At 44.9% G+C, this 18939-nt stretch overlaps 1 protein-coding gene across 7 annotated transcripts in view; it reads right to left on the bottom strand.

Annotated features, from left to right (window-relative positions):
- RIPOR2 (RHO family interacting cell polarization regulator 2) overlaps positions 1–18939 on the bottom strand; it is a 256335-nt gene that overhangs the window by 47754 nt on the left and 189642 nt on the right. For all 7 annotated transcript variants that reach the window (XM_017878522.1, XM_017878521.1, XM_017878527.1 and 4 more), the window contains 5 exons: positions 11870–11913; positions 9914–10039; positions 8815–8963; positions 7010–7139; positions 1532–2224 (listed from right to left, as the gene is read on the bottom strand). In XM_017878522.1, the coding sequence (XP_017734011.1) occupies positions 1532–2224; positions 7010–7139; positions 8815–8963; positions 9914–10039; positions 11870–11913 (1142 nt within the window). The remainder of the gene's footprint in view (positions 1–1531; positions 2225–7009; positions 7140–8814; positions 8964–9913; positions 10040–11869; positions 11914–18939) is intronic.

The raw sequence follows: 18939 nt of genomic DNA, 5'->3' as shown, positions 1-18939 counted from the left end.
TTTGAGACAGGATCTCACTTTTTCGCCCAGGCTGGAGTGCAGTGGCATGATCTCGGCTCACTACAGCCTCTGCTTCCTTGGCTCAAGAGATTCTTCCACCTCAGCCTCCCGAGTAGCCGGGACTACAGGTGTGTGCCACCATGCCCAGCTAATTTTTGTATTTTTTGTAGAGATGGGATTTTGTCATGTTGCCCGGACTGGACTCTAACTCCTGGGCTCAAGTCATCTACCCGCCTTGGCCTCTCAACATGCTGGGATTACAGGCGTGAGCCACCATGCTCAGCCAGGAAAACAGTCTTAGAAAGGGATGCAACAGCCTTCTGTGGGTTGGTTCTTGGCTTGCCCCTGCAACCTTACTTTCAAGCCTTTTTACAGACCAGGTTCCCCAAAGAACTGCTCTTTTAAGAAAAAGGATCCGAGTTCTCTTTTCTTTTATACAACAATATAAATCAGAGCAGCAAAGAATACAAGAAGTGGCAGTGAGATTTGGGACAATTCAAATCTGTCTTCTTGTGCAGTGTTTTTTAAAAAATTAATCTGTATGCAGGTGGAGACAGATACATTCTGATGCAGCAATAATGATCTCATTATCAGGACCTCCCGCCTGTGAGGAAATCATCCTTCTCATCTTACCCTTCCACCTGTACCCTGGACTGTCTGATCCCCATGGATTGAGGGTATCTCTGGAGAGTCTATAGATCCCCCGCTCTAGAGTAGAATGGATGATTATTTTGCTGATGATTAATCTGAGATTCTGACTTGGTTATTTGGACCAATTGTGAGAGCAGGCAGTCTCCTCCAGTAGGCAGTGCCTCATGGCTCTCACAATGGAACTGGATGACTCTGACTCCAACCAGGAAAAGGGCTCCCTGCTTTCCCGACCCCCTGAGAGGGATCCCATCCAGTAATGCCTGTGAGACTGTAATCATCAAAGTGCCACTATTTCACATATGTGATTAGAATGATTCACTTGGGGACTGGGGGAATTTCAACATTCTCTAGAGCTCTTTGTTTAAATCCTAATCAATTTAGATAAGTTGATCTGTTGTCAGGAAAATAAAACTTAATATGCACTACTGGCATATTAGTGCCATTTAAAATGACGATGAGCTATTAATCCTGTGATTGGACAAGATTTTTTTTTTTTTTTGACGGAGTCTTGCTCTGTCGCCCAGGCTGGAGTGCAGTGGTGTGATCTCCTCTCACTGCAAGCTCCGCCTCCTGGGTTCATGCCATTCTCCTGCCTCAGCCTCCCAAGTAGCTGGGACTATGGGCACCCGCCACCAGGCCCAGCTAATTTTTTTGTATTTTTAGTAGAGATGGGGTTTCACGGTGTTAGCCAGGATGGTCTCCACCTCCTGACCTCGTGATCTGCCCTTCTCAGCCTCCCAAAGTGCTGGGATTACAAGCGTGAGCCACCGCGCCCGGCCTGGACAGGACTTTTTTTTAAATGATACCTCATCTTAAACAGAATGTTGGCTTAGGACACCTCTCTCCAAACCTAATCCAATTTCTCTGAAAAGGTACTTACTTTTAGAATATCATCCAAATGCATGACTTCTTGGTTCAGATCCTGAAACTCTTTATACTGCTCTTTATGTGGTTCTAATGCAAGGAAAAGCCCATTAAAAGCATCCTCTAAGCTTCCATCTAGAAAGGATCTGCAGCCTTCGGATTCTCCCCCGACAGAGCCCTCAGAGAGCACCCTGTCTGTGGCCACTGGCACCTCTGCGGATGTGAGCCTCTTAACCAGCTGCTTCGTGATGTTTCCTTCCAAAGTGTCCAGTTCCACAGGCTTGAGCTCAGAGGCCTCCTCGGACTCTTGCAGAAGTGCCTCTGCAACATCATTCTCAAGGAACAGGTGCTCAGCCCCAGCACCTGAGGACTGTCGGCGGCAAGCCTCAGATGGGGCCGAGGCAGGTTTCCTGGGCTCCTCTGGGTCTTCCTCCTTCAGGTGTGATTTTGGCTCTTGGCCTTCTCCCAAGGAGTTCCTGGAAGATGCTGAGCTGGTGTCATCCAAACCCTCATTCTGGGAGGCCAGGCTGCTGTGGTGAAACTCCGCAGGGGTGATGGTAATTTCTGGATTTGTTGAGTTGGAAGGGGAGCCTGTTGAGGGGGAGGCGAGGGCGCAGTCCCCGTTGGGCAGGTCACTGAAGCTGAGTGACAGTGGCATTTTCTCCTCGGCTGCCTTTCCATTTTCAAAGATGTCATCAGGTAGATTCGACTGTAGATAAAAGATACCTCATTATTATTTTCAATACAAATGATGCATTTGGCTTGGCATGGTTTATTTCCAGACAGAGTGTAAGACAATTACAATGAAAATACCCAGAACTTTCAGAATATTAGCATTTTATTTGTTGATGCCTGTGTGTGTGTGTGTGTGTGTGTGTGTGTGTGTGTGTCTGTGTGGCTGGCAAAAGAAAACAGACCATCAAGAACAGTTTCTATTGTTGAATCTAGGTGAAAGTTCATGCCAATAGTCTCAAGATCTGACATTTTTCAAAAGAAAAGGTTGCATGGGGGAGGGGGCTTGTCTTCTGAATTCCAAGAGCTCATAATATTTGGCAGCTATAGTTATAAATAACATTACCAATTCCATTTTCTATTTAGGCAACTACCTTAAAAAACTTTCCAACGTCCATGCAGTTTAGTTCCAAAGATGTGATGTTTTGTTCTGCTTCAATTCTCAAAAATTATTCCTTTGAAAATCTCTACCCACAAATCCCAAGCTCTGGAAAATGTTTTATTAATTTAGTAACCATGCCATAAATAATTCAAGGCCAGCCATACATTTGCATAGCTTCTCTAGAAATAAGAGGAAAAGACCAATAAATGGAACATCAATCTTGCAGGAGGTAAACCCCAGGGCTCTCAGGCTGCCCAGAAACACCGAGTCATCTGTCAAGCAGACCCGGGTGGTGTCACAGGTACGCCCTGTGCTTCATGAAGCAGAACTCTGAAGAGAGAGGTCAGAAATATCCAGGTAACCAAGATCATTCATTTATTCAGGCATTGCCATTTCTAAGTCAGCTCTCCTTGTGCTGTGGTCTGTGTATAATGCCTAATTGCCAAATGCTGCTCTGTGGAAAGGGCTTTTTAGTTATTGAGATTAACCCCTTCAAAATGGTTAATTTTTCTTTCTTTCTTTTTTTTTTTTGAGACGGAGTCTCGGCTCTGTTGGCCCATGCTGGAGTGCAAGTGGGCATGATCGTGCGGCCTAGTGCAAGCTCCGCCGTCCCGGGTTTGCGCGCCATTCTGCCCTGGGCCTCAGCCCTCCCGAGTTACTGGGACTACAGGCGCCCGCGCATCCCCATCCGGGCGCGGGCCGACCTTAGTTTTTGTATTCTTTTTTTTAGTAGAGACGGAGGTTTGCACCGTGTAGACCAGGATGGTCTGCGGATCGTCCTGACCGGTCGTGATCCACCCGTCTCGGCCTCCCAAAGTGCTGGGATTACAGGCTTGAGCCACCGCGCCCGGCCTTTTCTTTTTTATTTTTTTGAGACAGTTTCACTCTTGTTGCCCAGGCTGGAGTGCAATGGTACGATCTCAACTCACTGCAACCTCTGCCTCCTGGGTTCAAGTGATTCTCCTGCCTCAGCCTCCCAAGTAGTTAGGACTACAGGCATGCGCCACCATGCTCAGCTAATTTTTGTATTTTTTTTTTTTAGTAGAGACAGGGTTTCACCATGTTGGTCAGGGTGGTCCCAAAGTCCTGACCTCAGGTGATCTGCCTGCCTCAGTCTCCCAAAGTGCTGGGATTACAGGCGTGAGCCATCACACCCGGCCCAAAATGGTTAATTTTCTCAGATTCCAGATTTGGTTTTTAAAGTAAATAAATGGTAAGTATTATGCTAATAATTGTTTTAATTATATAGAAATTGACAAATTCTCAAAATTTGCTGGGAATAAGCCCGGCAAATAAAACTGTTACAGCAAATGCAGTGAGGAGCAGATGGGAAGATAAAGGCTCCCCGTCCTCCTCCAGCTGGGTCCCTGGTCCCATTGCTGCTGCATCTGAGGCTATGAGATCCTGACACATGCAGTTCGTTCCACCCAAACTGTCCATTGTTGTAGCATGGTTGGAAGGCGATTTACTTTAACTGCAGGCGAGTAAAATGATGTGTCACTGGACACTTGAGTAACCTCTACAAGCTCAGTTTCTTTACCTCCAAAACTGAGGATGTTTTACTCTGTGAGTAATTACTGAGCTGTGGTCCACAATGTTGTTGGGGTGTTGGGCTCTGGTGCTCCTCTTCCTCCCCTCCCAGCTTGTGTATTTCAGTTTCTTCCCTCACGTATTTGCACCCCCCACCTCATATACACCTTATGTCTCTAGGAAAGATAAAAGGAATCTTTTAGGGGAGGGATGAGGGATGCCTGGAGCCTTCTCCCTAGACCTCATCCATGGGGGTCCCTTAGGATTCTAGAACCCATGGGCCCTCCACATGGTCCCACTGAGCCTCATCTGATCTGTGCACACATCTCATGGCAGCACCGTGGGAGGTGGGAGACAGTGGGTATGGCAGAGAGATTGGGTTGTCAGGATTCTTATTCAAATTCCAAAGTCCTTCCCAGCCATTTCTCTTGAGACTCCAAGACTCAAGCCCAACTTCCACCTATTTAAGTGGCAAATATTTGGTGAGAATAAATCAAGATGCCCCACCCAAGGGGACTTGCAGTCTACCAAGGGGGCGAGCCTAACAATGACCACACAACAGTACAATGGTGTGCATGCTGTAACTGAGGGATGACATCATGAGGGAGCCCCAATAAGGGGGTGGCTGCTGCCTGAGAAAGAGCCAGTCCTGGAGCTTAATGTTGAGGATGGTGAGGTAGGGGGCAGGCACCAGAGGAAGTGCATTCTAGAAGGAACAACGTGCGAAGACATGAGCTCCTGAAAGGAGGTGGTGCATTTCGAGGACACTGAGAAGCTCCAAGGGGCTCCAGCAGAGGACAGAGAGTGGAAAAGTGAGATGGGCTTGTGGTGGGTTGTGGCCAGATGGAAACAGCCGCTCTGAGGACCTTTGCATTTATCTAAAAGGTTTTATTAGGAAAATCATCCAGTTGTTTTCTAACCTTGTTCTTATTTAAATTATGACATGAAACCTCTACCAACTCTCACCCACAACCCTCAACCTGTAGCACATGAGCATGAATATACATGTTATGGTAATGGTTGCGTGTACAGCTGTGTTAGCTCTTTGTGTTTTGGTTCATGTTTTCGTGTGTATTTCCCCCACATATTCTTCCTATTTTCCTTCAAAAGTCCACCAGAGTTTAGCCTGGTCCTTTTCACCTGCCTTTTGAGACAAGGTCTTGCTCTGCTCTCCAGACTGGACTGTAGTGATGCAATAACTCACTGCAGCCTCAACCTTCTGGGCTTTAGTGATCATCCTGCTTCAGTCTCCTGGGTAGTTGGGACCACAGGTGTGCACAACCACACCAGGGTAATTTTTAAATTTTTTTGTAGAGACAGGGTCTCACTTTGTTGCCCAGGCTGGTCTTGAACTCCTGGGCTCAAGCAATCCACCTGCCTTGGCCTCACAAGGTGCTGGGATTATAGGTGGGAGCCACCATGTTCAGCCTTCACGTGCATCTTTTAATTCAATGAAAAAGATGCAATTATTATTATTATTAACCCGAAGACTTTTAATCCTTTCCTCTGCTGACACTCAAAGCTTCCTTTTATACGTCTGTGAAGAGCAGGATGTTCCATGCATGTGCGTGTGTATGCATGTGTGTGTGTGTATCCTCTCATGACATAATGTATAATATATAATACTTATCATATTCCTGACTGCGAATTAAGGATTTCTTTTTGTTAAAGTGTTATAGAATTAACAAACATTATAATAAACTAAGACGGAGAACCTTTCAAATAGAAGTAGCTCTAGTAAAACTCATTGAAATCCTTCTGAGTTCCTCGAATGCCAATTTTTTTTGTTTTTGTTTTTGAGATGGAGTTTGCTGTTGCCCAGGCTGGAGTGCAAGGGCACCATCTCGGCTCACTGCAACCTCTGCCTCCCGGGTTCAAGTGATCCTCTCACCTCAGCCTCCCAAGTAGCTGGGACTACAGGTACATGCCTCCACTCCCAGCTACTTTTTGTATTTTTAGTAGAGGCAGGGTTTGATTATGTTGGCCAGGCTGGTCTTGAACACCTGAGCTCAAGTGATCCACCCACCTCAGCCTACCAAAGTGGTGGGATTACAGGTGTGAGCCGCCATGCTGGGCCGAATGCCAGTTTTTGAAAGGCTTAAACTTGTTTAAAATCTTGTTACCATGGATATCTTTGCCACAATGGAGAAAAATCACAGCACAAAAACAGGGATTATTAGAAGAGAAGGACAAACTGTGTCTCTATCAAAGTTACATGCACAACCAAGTTTCCCACCCCAAGGACAGTACAGCTGTAGCTATTACCCAGTGAGCAAGACAGAGAAGATAAAACAAGAGACATGCTGAGTCACACATGCCACAAGCCCCCCGAAGTCAAGCACTCCATACCCGGCAGGCTACACTCACATAGAGCTCTAGCACGGCCTTGGGACTCGGCCTGAGGGAGGGCAGGTCACTGAAGGAGCGGCTGCGGTGCAGCTTGGCAAAGAAAGTGTCTTGCAAGGCACTCAAGACAGACAGCCGCCTTGGCTTGTCTGGGGAAGGATGCAGCCACCTCTTCAGAAGTGAAAGCAAGATGGGGTAGTTAGTGGGAAGAATCAGGTTACTATGTTTTTTTAGCTTTTTAGCGAGCATTTTTGATTAAAACAAGGGGCTATTACTTACATCCACTTCTTTAAAAGGCTGATCTTAGAGAATGTTCAGAAAAATCTACATGTTACCATCACAGCAATAGGTAAGATGGGCAAGGAGAGAGGAAAAACGGGAGGCTTACCGCCTCTGATAGAATTACTGAGAACTCCCAGCACTCTCTCTCCAGCATTTCAAATGCTGGGTGCAAGCACTGGCTCAGGTGCATTGATTCTACTCGGGAAATTACACTGAACTTACAAAGAAGGAGTGGTCTTTGAAGGTGGGCGTTTCCGGGGTACCCTGGCTGTACATGGACATTCTCCTCTGAAGGGCTGCCGCCTTGTTCCCAGCGCCTGAGGATGCGGTCATGTCCTCCACGTCAAATGGACTGCAAAACACAGGACCCCATGTATGCACATTTGGTAAAATCACCTATCATCAACAGACCACAGGCTGAGAGAGTACCTCATTACATAAAAGTAAACTCAACAGGTGGGAACTGGGCTGGTTTTAGCTAAACTGGTTTGCAGAAAATAAACCTGGATAAAAGAAAAGTGGAGCAGAAAACTGAGTCTAGGCTCACCCAAGGGACCCCAGAATATTATCCCAGCTCTAAGCACAATTTATCTATACACTTAGATACACCCGTTCCTCACTAACATTAGAAACACAAACTTATGAATGCTTGCTTAAACAAAACAAGATGTTGAAAAGTCTATAAAAATTATCTGAACTTTGTGGGGCTAGATACCTTAATGGTATAAGACATCGACGGACTATTGTTCTGTTCTAAAGAAAACACTCAAAAATAGAATCCCATTCATTTCAGTTGACACAGAGCCTCTCGTGTGGGAAGAGAATAACAGTCTGTTCACAATGATGCCACTTAATATCATGGCACCTGATTCATCCAGCAAGAAGAATGATCTTGCATGTGAGATGTCAATGGCTGCAGATTGTGGGGACGAAAGGGCTGGGTAAAGCGTGCTGATGATGACAAGGCACGAGTGTCTTTGCTGCTTCCACACCTGGCTTTCTATATTGTAAATGAGACCCTGAGCATGAATACTCAACATGTCAACTCAGCAATATACCAGGGGCATTACATTAAACATTGTGAACTACTAGTGGGGTTTTTTTGTTGTTGTTTTTTTGTTTTTTTTTGAGATGGAGTTTCCCTCTTGTTGCCCAGGCTGGAGTGCAATAGCATGATCTCAGCTCACTGCAACCTCTGCCTCCCGGTTCAAGCAATTCTCTTGCCTCAGTCGCCCGAGTAGCTGGCATTACAGGTGCTTGCTTGCCACAATGCCTGCTAATTTTTGTATTTTTAGTAGAGACGGGGTTTCACTATGTTGGCTGGGCTCGTCTTGAACTCCTGACCTCAGGTGATCCACCTTTCTTGGCCTCCCAAAGTGCTGGGATTACAGGTGTGAGCCATCGTGCCCGGCGCCACTAGTGTTAATAACTTACCATGACCTTTCTCACTGGGTGACTTTGGAAAACCATTTCTAAGTTCATTGTTTTGAAAAAAGATATCTCTTGCCCTTTGGGAATGTTCTATTTCAGTAAATACAGTGCAGAGGAACTAAGGATACTCAATTTTCCAGAGCAGTGTGAAGTTATGCGATAAAGGGGAATAAGCATTTAAAGCATCGTAGTGAGAATCAGGATTTTTCTGAGGTCAAAGTACCTCCTATTGGACAGATATTTTCTTTCAAATTAGTTTACTTGAGAGGACATATTCTCTTATATATTTAAAGGTAGAGAGGGAAGGAAGGTGACAGAAAAAATATTTTAAAATAGGAAGTAGAAGAGGCGATTGGTGATATGATTCAGGCTTCTCCAACTTTAACACGTGTGCACCTCACCCGGGGAGTTTGTTAAACAGATTCTGGGGCCTGAGCAATTCTGCCACAGTAGTTCTGGGGTGGGGCCTGAGATTCTGCTTTTTTAACAAGCTCCCTGGTGATGCAGGTGCTTTTTTAACATGCACTAGCTTTGAATAGCACTAGCCAGTATCAGATATTCCTATATGAAGAGATAGAAAAGGAAGAGGCACTTACTACCAGGTGATTTCCAGGTTCAGTTTGATGGTGCCAAGGTCATTGATGTCGACAGCCACCACCTGAGGTCGGGCTGCAAACAGCTCTTTGGTCTCACAGGTCACGCTACCTACCAGGATGTGAGTTGCCAGCCCTTTGAGCTCCGTGACCTAGCAGAGAGAGTGGGAGGGGAAAGGCCTTACATCACAGCAGAGGAGAAAGGTAGGATAATGTGTCATTTTTTTTTTTGAGATGGAGTCTCGCTCTGTTGCCCAGGCTGGAGTGCAGTGGCCGGATCTCAGCTCACTGCAAGCTCCGCCTCCCGGGTTCACGCCATTCTCCTGCCTCAGCCTCCCAAGTAGCTGGGACTACAGGCGCCCGCCACCTCGACCGGCTAGTTTTTTTTTTTTTTTTTTTTTTTTTGTAATTTTAGTAGAGACGGGGTTTCACCGTGTTAGCCAGGATGGTCTCGATCTCCTGACCTCGTGATCCGCCCGTCTCGGCCTCCCAAAGTGCTGGGATTACAGGCTTGAGCCACCGCGCCCGGCCTGTGTCATGTTTTTTACTGAGCTAGCTTGGTCATTTCTTTCAGAATCATATCTGAAATTGGAAGTGGATTTTGTTTTTTCTTTCTGGAGACAGGGTCTCTCTCTGTCACCCAGGCTATAGTGCAGTAGTGTGATCATGGCTCACTGCAGGCTTGACCTCCTGGGCTCAAGTGATCCTCCTATCTCAGACTCCCAAGTAGCTGGGACTACAGGCACACATACCACATCTGGCTAATTTTTGTACTTTTGTAGAGATGGGGTTTTGCCATGTTGGCCAGGCTGGTCTCCAACTCCTGGGCTCAAGTGATCCATCCACCTCAGCCTCCCAAAATGCTGGGATTACAGGTGTGAGCCACTACACTACACCTGGCCAGAGGTGGATATTTCAAAAGTGTATCTTAGATTGACTTTACCTACCCTGATGCGAGAGCAGCTGTCTTTGTAATGGACTTGTAGTGCAGAGAAGTCTGTGGGATGGAGGGGTGACAGGCAGGGGTCACGGGTAAAGGCCCCACCAATGGATCATCCAGCTGTGGCACCATGAAACACAACAGGCAGTGACAATACTGTACCTTGATGGAAATGAACCCAACTATCAGGGGCAGAAAAACTGTTTCTTCTCCATCCCAGCTCTGCTTGCCATTTACTTCTATTTTGCCTTTCAGTTTCCACCGCTGCCGGCCATACTTCATGAAAATCTGGAGAGGAGACATCCAAGGGCCTTCATGTCTTGCCATGCCCCCTTCTCCACCAGAACACCAAGATCAAAAGGAGAAAGAATACACACCACTGCCGCCCTCCCCTTCTCCCTCACTCTCCCTCCACCCCCTTACTCTTGGGTATGGGTGGAGCTGGGGATGAGTGGGGAAGAGACTTTTTTCTTTTCTTTTGAGATGGAGTCTCGCTCTGTCGCCCAGGCTGGAGTGCAATGGCATGATTTTGGCTCACTGCAACCTCCACCTCCAGGGTTCAAGCGATTCTCCTGCCTCAGCCTCCCAAGGGACTACAAGCATGTATCACCATGCCCGGCTCATTTTTGTATTTTTAGTAGAGATGAGGTTTCACCATGTTGGCTAGGCTGGTATCTCGAACTCCTGACTTCAGGTGATCTACCTGCCTCGGCCTCCTAAAGTGCTAGGATTACAGGCAAGAGCCACCATGTCTGGCCCGAGACTTTTAAAGCACAGTAAGTTCTGCCTGTCTGAGACAGAGGGGGTACAGGTTTTCTGTAGTAAAAGGTCATTGCATGGTGCCCTTCTGCTCACTCATGCCAAGCAGTTCTCTCTCTTGTTAGTTCTACTTCAATAGAGCAGCCACTGGGATTAATTCTTCACACAACCCAGCTCCTTTAGTGAGAGGAGTAAGTATCAGCTAAAACCCCCTTAAGAAAGAAAGAAAGACATCCTTATTCTGGATAGGGAGATGGAGCTGGCAAGAACTTTGAAATCCAATGTACTCTTGGGGGAAGGTGTGCAATATTTCCTTGGTCAGACTGCTTTAATGTTTAAGGGAAGATATACCCTCACCCCTGCTTTAAGAGGTATGAGTATAGAGGGTTTTGGAGGAGATGTCAGATGAAATGGTTATATAAGTTTCCTTTTGAAGAGGGAAAGGAACAAAGCCTATTTTACTTTTGGAGCACATTTTACAAAGAAAGATCTAGATGTTATTTTCTTCAGTCATGGTACTTATGATCAGCCATGATCCTGGATTGGCTCTTGGATTAGGAAAAAAAAAAAAAAAGGCTGCTTATCTAGTACAATATTGGGACATCTGGCAAAATATGAACATAGACTAATTCCAGGTGACGTTAGCTGAAGAGCCAATCTTAAACTCACTGGTGTTGAGGGCTTAGTAATGCCTATGTGAGAGAATGTCCTTCCATTCTTAGAAGAAGAATTTAGGGATGAAGAGTCCTGGTGTTTGCATCTTGCTCTAAAATGGTTCAGGGGCCGGGCGTGGTGGCTCACACCTGTAATCCCAGCACTTTGGGAGGCCAAGGCGGGGGGATCACTTGAGGTCAGGAGTTTGAGACCAGCCTGGCCAACATGGTAAAACCCCATCTCTACTAAAAATACAAAAAAAGTTAGCTGGGTGTGGTGGTGTGCGCCTGTAGTTCCAGCTACTCTGGAGGCTGAGGCAGGAGAATCGCTTGAACCCAGGAGGCAGAGGCTGCAGTGAGTTGAGATCATGCCACTGCACTCCAGCCTGGGCAACAGAGTGAGACTCCATCTCAAAAATAAATAAATAAAAATAAATAAAATGGTTCAGCAAAATAATAGTAACAATGACAGCAATAATGATGATGATGACAGAGCAAATGTGGCATAATGTTACAAAGTGGTGAATCTAGATGAAGGGTTTATTGGAAGTCCTGTACCAGTTTCCAGACTTTCTCATTGGCTTAAAATGTTTTCAAAATGAAAATTAAAAAAAAAAAAAGACAACTTGAGAAGCAAAATGACATGACAACTGGCCCCTACCATTCAGGTCCGTAATTCCAGCACCCAGACCAAGACAATACTTACTTCATATTGATCTCCAGGACAGAGGCGCGCAAATCCAGCCAGACCTGGAACCAAGCAATTGGAAAGTGAGGTGTAGAACATTATTTCCCCTCTCTATAGACACATACTGAAAAGAATTCAGGTGAAGTGTCAGAACTTTGTGCAAACTCACATAACACTTTTTGGGGCCATTCCTGGGGAACGGCTGTTTTGGGGGAATTCCTTCTATCACAGGTAGAGAAGACATTCCTGGATGAAGTGATGGAAGAGGTGGTTTCCAAGGCAGGGGAGGCTGGGCAAGAGGGGGAGCTAGAGCTCAGTACATCTTGGGCTAATTTAAGATCCAAGCAGATTCCAGGGTTAGGGTATTAGGGCCAGAAAGATAAATTTATTTATTTATCTAACATAATCCCATGAAGATAATCTGGTCTCCTATTTTCCCTTCTGTCCTAAAATGTGTGATTTTTAGGTGCCTCCCATTTGAGTTAAGATTCCATGCAGTTATTTCCCTTGCTGCCCTCCAATTTACTCATTCGGATGTTTTCTTTATCCTTTTTATCTGGTATAATGATACAATTTGCTGTTATGAAATCCCTGAAAATGGATTATTACTTACCCAAAGCTAGTGATTAAGAAAACAAAATCAATCCAACCAACCAAATGATACACCCCCAAAAGAAAGATGGGACTTCTACTGTGCCATCCAGGAAGTCATGTCTAACTGGATCTGCTCAATTTGAGATCTCTTTCTGGTGCAGCAGCAAAAACAAATCTTATCAGACTAGATGGTCACCATCTGAGGCCATCTCAGGAACTCTCGGTTTGTCCAGTCTTTTTCTTTCTTTCTGTAGATATTTACTGAGAGTCTGCTGTATGTAAGGCTCTATGCTAAGCATTGGGGTAATAACTTGGAAATTAAATTAAAGATTATATGGATCCCCATGGTATAGAACAAAATACGGTTAAAGCCCACAGAAATGAAACAGACAAGGACTTGCAGACAGTAAGATGGAGTTACACCTGAGGTTAATTTGTTTGTCTACTGGCTATCCTACTCTAGAAAATTTACTTAACCCAAGTTTCTTCACCTTTAAAATAGGATAACAGTGTCCACTTCATAGAATTGTTCGTAACAACAAGAGATGGCATCTTACACATAGTAGGGCCTTAATACGTGGTAATGATGATAAATCCAAGAGTGGGATAATACTATTTATTGAGTACATGCCATCTACTGTTTAATGAAAGACGTAATCTATATGAAAAGACACAAGGCTGGCATGTTGGCTCACTCCTATAATCCTAGCATTTTGGGAGGCCAAGGCAGGAGGATGACTCGAGCTCAGGAGTTCAAGACAAGCCTGGGCAACATAGTGAGACCTCATCTCTACTAAAAAGAAAAAAAAATTAGCCAGGTGTGGTGGTGCATGTCTGCAGTCCCAGCTGCTCGGAGGCTGAGGTGGGAGGATCGCTTGAGCCCAGGAGGTCTAGGCTACAGTGAGCCGTGATTACACTACTGCATTCCAGCCTCCAGACTCTGTCTCAAAAAGGAAAGCGAAAGCGAAAGGGAAAGGGAAAGGAAGAAAAGAAAAGAAAACACACAGTAAACTGATATGCATCAGGGAGGGAAACAACAGTGGAGAGACAGAAGGAGATCTTTGCTTTTTTCTGTATTTTTATGAGAATGTATTACTATATAATTAAAATGAAAAAACAGAGACTATCTTATTTAATGTAGAATAGTTTCATGGAGGAAAGCAGCATTTGAATAACAAAGTTTCACCACGGTAAAATGAGGACATGGGTGTACAGATACTTCCAGGCTGAGTGAACGACATGTGTGTATTCGACAATGTTTCTTGAATGTCTACTGTGTCAAGCATGAATAAAGCTGTGAAGAGGAAGGTGTGCTAGTCACATGTGCATAGCAAATGAGGAAACTAATCTCATCAACAGAGGCTTGTCAGTGACCCAGCTTTACTTTAATCAGTTGTTTCTGGCTTTAGTCAGCTGTTAAGTTGTTTTCGTGCCAATCACAAAGCAAAGCCCTTTACATTCATTGGGGCCTAAAGACTAAAAGTTTTATTCAAGGAACCAAACAAATTTAATAAAATGGGTAAAATCTTTATCCTTTAAAATTTGTTGAAGGAAAAAAATAAAGTCTTCTAAGATTTCCAGTTAAGAATTCAGTACAGGCTGGATGTGGTAGCTCACGCCTGTAATCCCAGCACTTTAGGAGGCTGAGGCGGGCAGATCACCTGAGGTCAGGAGTTCCAGGTCAGCCTGGCCAACATGGAGAAACCTTGTCTCTACTAAAAATACAAAAACTAGCCTGGCGGAGTGGTGCTTGCCTGTAATCCTAGCTTTTCGGGGGCTGAGGCAGGAGAATCGCTTGAACCCTGGAGGCAGAGGTTGCAGTGAGCAGAGATCACGCCACTGCACTCAAGCCTGCATGACAGAGCGACACTCCATCTCAGAAAAAATCCAAAAAAACAAGCAAAGAATTCAGTACAAATATTTGTAGTGAACTTTTAGTTAAAGGCAAGATTTATAATGTAATATTAAGTATAGAAAGAAAAAAAGGTAGCTGGGTGCGGTGGCTCACGCCTGTAATCTTAGCACTTTGGGAGGCTGAGGCAGGTGGATCACGAGGTCAAGAGATTGAGACTATCCTGGCCAACATGGTGAAACCCCGTCTCTACTAAAAATACAAAAATTAGCTGGGTGTGGTGGTGGGTACCTGTAGTCCCAGCTACTTGGGAGGCTGCGGCAGGATAATCACTTGAACCTGGGAGGCGGGGGTTGCAGTGAGTCGAGATCACACCACTGCACTACCGCCTGGCAACAGAGTGAGACTCCATCTCAAAAAAAAAAAAAAAAAAAAAAAAGGAAGGGCACAAAACCTTACATAGAGTATAACCTCGGCTATATATAAATGGGTCCCCAGAGAAGAAAGTCTAGAAAAACACACCAAACTGTTAAAATAATTTTCTCTGGTAGGGTAGAATTAAGGAGAAAGTTAAATTTTGTCATTAAGTGATAATTTTATTTGATTTTAAAAGATCATATACTTATTTTGTAATACAGCAAAAAGATGTAAAAAAGATCACACACCTTGGCAGGCTGTGTGTACACACAGAAAAGTTGGTTGGATATTTTAATAATTTTAACAAAGCTTAGCACTGGGTGGAACGATTATATATGATTTTAATTTTTTGGTTATATTTCTCAATGTTTTAAAAAAACAAGAAGGTACTACTTTCAAAGTGTTTACATCGAGATTGAAGAAGACACGAACAGTTCCTCCCTGTTTACCCAGTGATTTTTTAGAGGCAGTCTGAGGAAATAATTTTGATGAGCTGGTCCAGAAACAGCTGTGAGTCCTAGGCTGTTCCCACACAAAGACGTCCATATGACAAATGGGTCCCTTAGTACCTCAGCCTCCTTGAGTTGCTATTTATAGCCTTTGCTATTTATAACACTATAACACAAAGATTGTTTATGTATTTATTTAAACGTGATTTTACCCATATAAAGATGCTGTGGGTGGTATCACACAACGTGTTTTGCCTTCTATGAATAGCCCTGTTAGTATGCTGGAGATTCTTGGCCAGGCATGGTGGCTCACACCTGTGATCCCAGCGCTCTGGGACGTCAAGGCAGTAGGATCACTTGAGCACAGGAGTTTGAGACCAACCTGGGCAACATAGTGAGACCCTATCTCTACAAAAAATTTAAAAGTTAGCCAGTCATGGTGGCGTGCGCCCATGGTCCCAGTTACTCAGGAGGTTGAGGCAGGAGGATTGCTTGAGGTTAGGAGTTTGAGGCAGCAGTGAGCCACTGAACGCCACCAGCCTGTGTGACAGAGCGAGACCCTCGACTCAAAAAACAAAACAAAGCAAAAAACCCAATTAAGTTGAGAGTCTTAAATGAATGCTTCTACTTTCACCTGACTGATGGACGTTGCATGGGTAAGCTGACAGCAAAAAAGGTCCCCGGATGCTTAAAAAAAAAGCACGTGCTGTTACCATTACTTGTCAGTAGGTGGCAGCAACTCACCAGCTCGTCCGTGCCTTCCTGCCCGTGGAGCCAGTACATTTAAGAACAGCTTTCACTAATAATTAGAACACAACAAGCCACTTAAAAAGACTTACTGAAATAAGAGCAGAATTGAAGAAGCCTGTATTCCACTAATAATTTTCTGGAGCATTTAGTTAGTCTTTTAAAAAAATACTTCTGAAAGAAAGTACAATCGACTGGCTTTTGTAAATCCTAAACTGGACATGCTAATTCTAATAAAATCCAAAGTACTCTTTAAAAACCTCTGCAAATTGGCCGGGCGCGGGCTCACACCTGTAATCCCAGCACTTTGGGAGGCTGAGGTGGGCGGATCACCTGATGTCAGGAGTTCGTGACCAGCCCGGCCAACATGGAGAAACCCTGTCTCTACTAAAAATACAAAAATTAGCCAGGTGTGATGGTGGGCATCTGTAATCCCAGCTACTCCGGAGGCTGAGGCATGAGAATTGCTTGAACCCAGGAGGCAGAGGTTGCAGTGAACAGAGATAGTGCCAGTGCACTCCAGCCTGGGTGACACAGAGAGACTCTGTCTCAAAAACAAAACAAAACCTCTGCAAATTAGTTCAGGATTAATTTATTGCCTGTTTATTTATGTAATTACAATGGAAGACTGGTTGAAAAGAAACTGATCTGGCATTGTTACTAGATAAGGTGGATAAAGGGGAAATTCTTTGAAGGTATTTGTTTCCCCACCTTTAAAATTATCAGAAATTTTATATCTGAAGAAAACTGAACATGAGAAAGGTACTTGGTAGTGATGTTTTTTTCACATCTCAGCCCACGTTACTAAGCAAAATTTCTTGGAACTGCTGTAGTGGCATCACTGATCCTCTCTGATTGTAGCAATAATGTAGCACAATGGCACTATCCAGGCACAAACAGCTTTTGTGCCGTGCTTCTTAAAGTACTGTCTGCTGTGTAAGCCACTGGTGGTACAGGCCACGGAATTAGCACTAACAGTGGGGCAATGACAGTTACAGTCTGTCTTTGAGGCCTGGCCAGGTTTCTTTCAGGCTCTTGTCTGGGGACCTGCTGGCATTTTCACAGTTGGAGAAAGCTGCAAGTTTTCTCAACAGTTTGTGATTACTAGTGCATGATCTAGAAAGCTTAATAAAAGCTTTCTAGCTTTCACTCAGAAAACCATCATGGGGGTTACCTCTGAGGGTGGGCATGGGGGGCTTGCAGGGGTCATACCTTTGGATGTTTCATGGCACTCACATATTACTGATCTAACACCTCTTCCATAACCTCGTTTGGAGGGTGTTACAGCAGCTGCCTACTCTTGCCTGTCTTGCTTTGCTCAGATACCATTGTGCCAGAACACTCTCCATCATTTCTCCCTTCACACTTCCTACTTTAAGACAAACAACCAAGTAGTTATACAGTCAGGAGCTCCTATTACAGGCCTTACTGATTTATTGACTAGGCATAAATAATGCAAGTTTACTAGCTCAGTGGTGGTTCTTCCTTCTCAGGAATGTTGATCTGCCCTGGAAACTGTAAGGACCAGCAGAGACTGGATATATACACTGCCTGGAACTTAATTTGAACCAAGTAATAATTTGGAGAACTAGTTTGCTCTAAGGAACTACATCTTTTTACCTCCATCCTGTTTGATAGTTTGCAGATTAAGTGCTCTCTGTTCAGCCTGGCATTCATGGATTTTTATTATCAGGACCCAACTAATTCTCCATAGCTCTTCTCCTGACAAGCACATCAGCCACACCGGTCTACTTGTCACCTCTGAACAGGCTTCCCTCTGGTGAATGCTATTCTGGTGCTGTTCACCATTTGTTACACTGGGAAGCCTTCCTCTTTCCTGCTCCCCTCCCCACCTACAGAGGTGAGTGGCAACCTTTTCCTCCTCTCCCCTCCTGCTTCTGCAGCAAGCTGGGTCACACTGTTGTTCAGGTGGTCATTTATTCCATTGGATGAGAATGCACAGCCTCATATGTCCCTTTTCTCTGGTAGACCATGTGGAACTCAAGGCCAGGGACCAGTCATCAGAATGCAGTCTAGTGCCTAGCCAATAGCAGGCACTTAGTAAGTACTTGCTCTATTCTCTTTAACATCACTACCCCAAAAGGTTGTTGTCTAGTGTTGAGGGTGGGGCAAAAGGGAAGTGAGGAAGGGTGTGGTGCAAGGAAGTTAGGGGTTGCTGGGTCTGAGAGTATTATGACATACTCTCAGTTTGTCAATATGCATGTTGGAAGTAGTTTTTACCAGAATGAGTAACAGATGAGAAAGCAGCTAATTGCAAAGACAATAGGATTTCTTGGCAGCATGAGAAGGTTTCCCTTTCTCTTTATGGAGGAAGAGAAAGATTTCCATGGGGGTGTTTACCCTTGAAAGGCTTCACAGATGTAGTTTCTGAATTTGCATGTTAGATGAGGACAGTGGAGGAGACAGGAGTCTATCAATGAGGAAGGAGATTCAGTTTCAGGCCTGAAAAACCCCATGGAAGAAATCAAGTGTTCAGGTAGACTCTCAGGAAGATCAGGCAGGAGAGCACGAACAACAGAGAGAGGGGGAGACGGAGGAGTGGGAGCCACAGCAAGTTCATCAGCCCATCAGGGCTGTGATGTAGCGGGTGGCCAGGTCCCCCAGTAGGTGGCAGGGACTCCAGCATCATCTCCTCACTGACCACCAAGCCTGAAGCTCCAGATCTGGTCCGAGGGTGGTCCCTTTCCTCCCATCCCACTCCCAGGGTGCGTGCCTCTGTGCTAGGTTGAAGAGGATCTGCCCATAAGGGAGGCCATTCTTTGAGCAATGGTTTATGTTGTCTGCTCAGCTCTGAACTTCCCTCACAACATGGAGTTAGAGGGGGGAATGCATTAGGAACAAAGAACCCTGGAATTCAGTTTCTTGTCTGACTCCAATTTATGTATGACTCCTGGGACAAGTCATTTAGCCTCTCTAGGCCCCTATTTCCCATATGTAAAATCAGGAAATTACTATCCCACAAAAATAGATGCATTTGTTAATACTGAACATCAGAAATAGGAGAAATA

This window comes from Rhinopithecus bieti, unplaced genomic scaffold, assembly GCF_001698545.2.
Source record: "Rhinopithecus bieti isolate Rb0 unplaced genomic scaffold, ASM169854v2 scaffold_11110, whole genome shotgun sequence".
Taxonomy (NCBI): domain Eukaryota; kingdom Metazoa; phylum Chordata; class Mammalia; order Primates; family Cercopithecidae; genus Rhinopithecus; species Rhinopithecus bieti.
The sequence above is the reverse complement of the archived record's forward strand: the minus strand, read 5'-3'. Positions and strand labels throughout refer to the sequence as shown.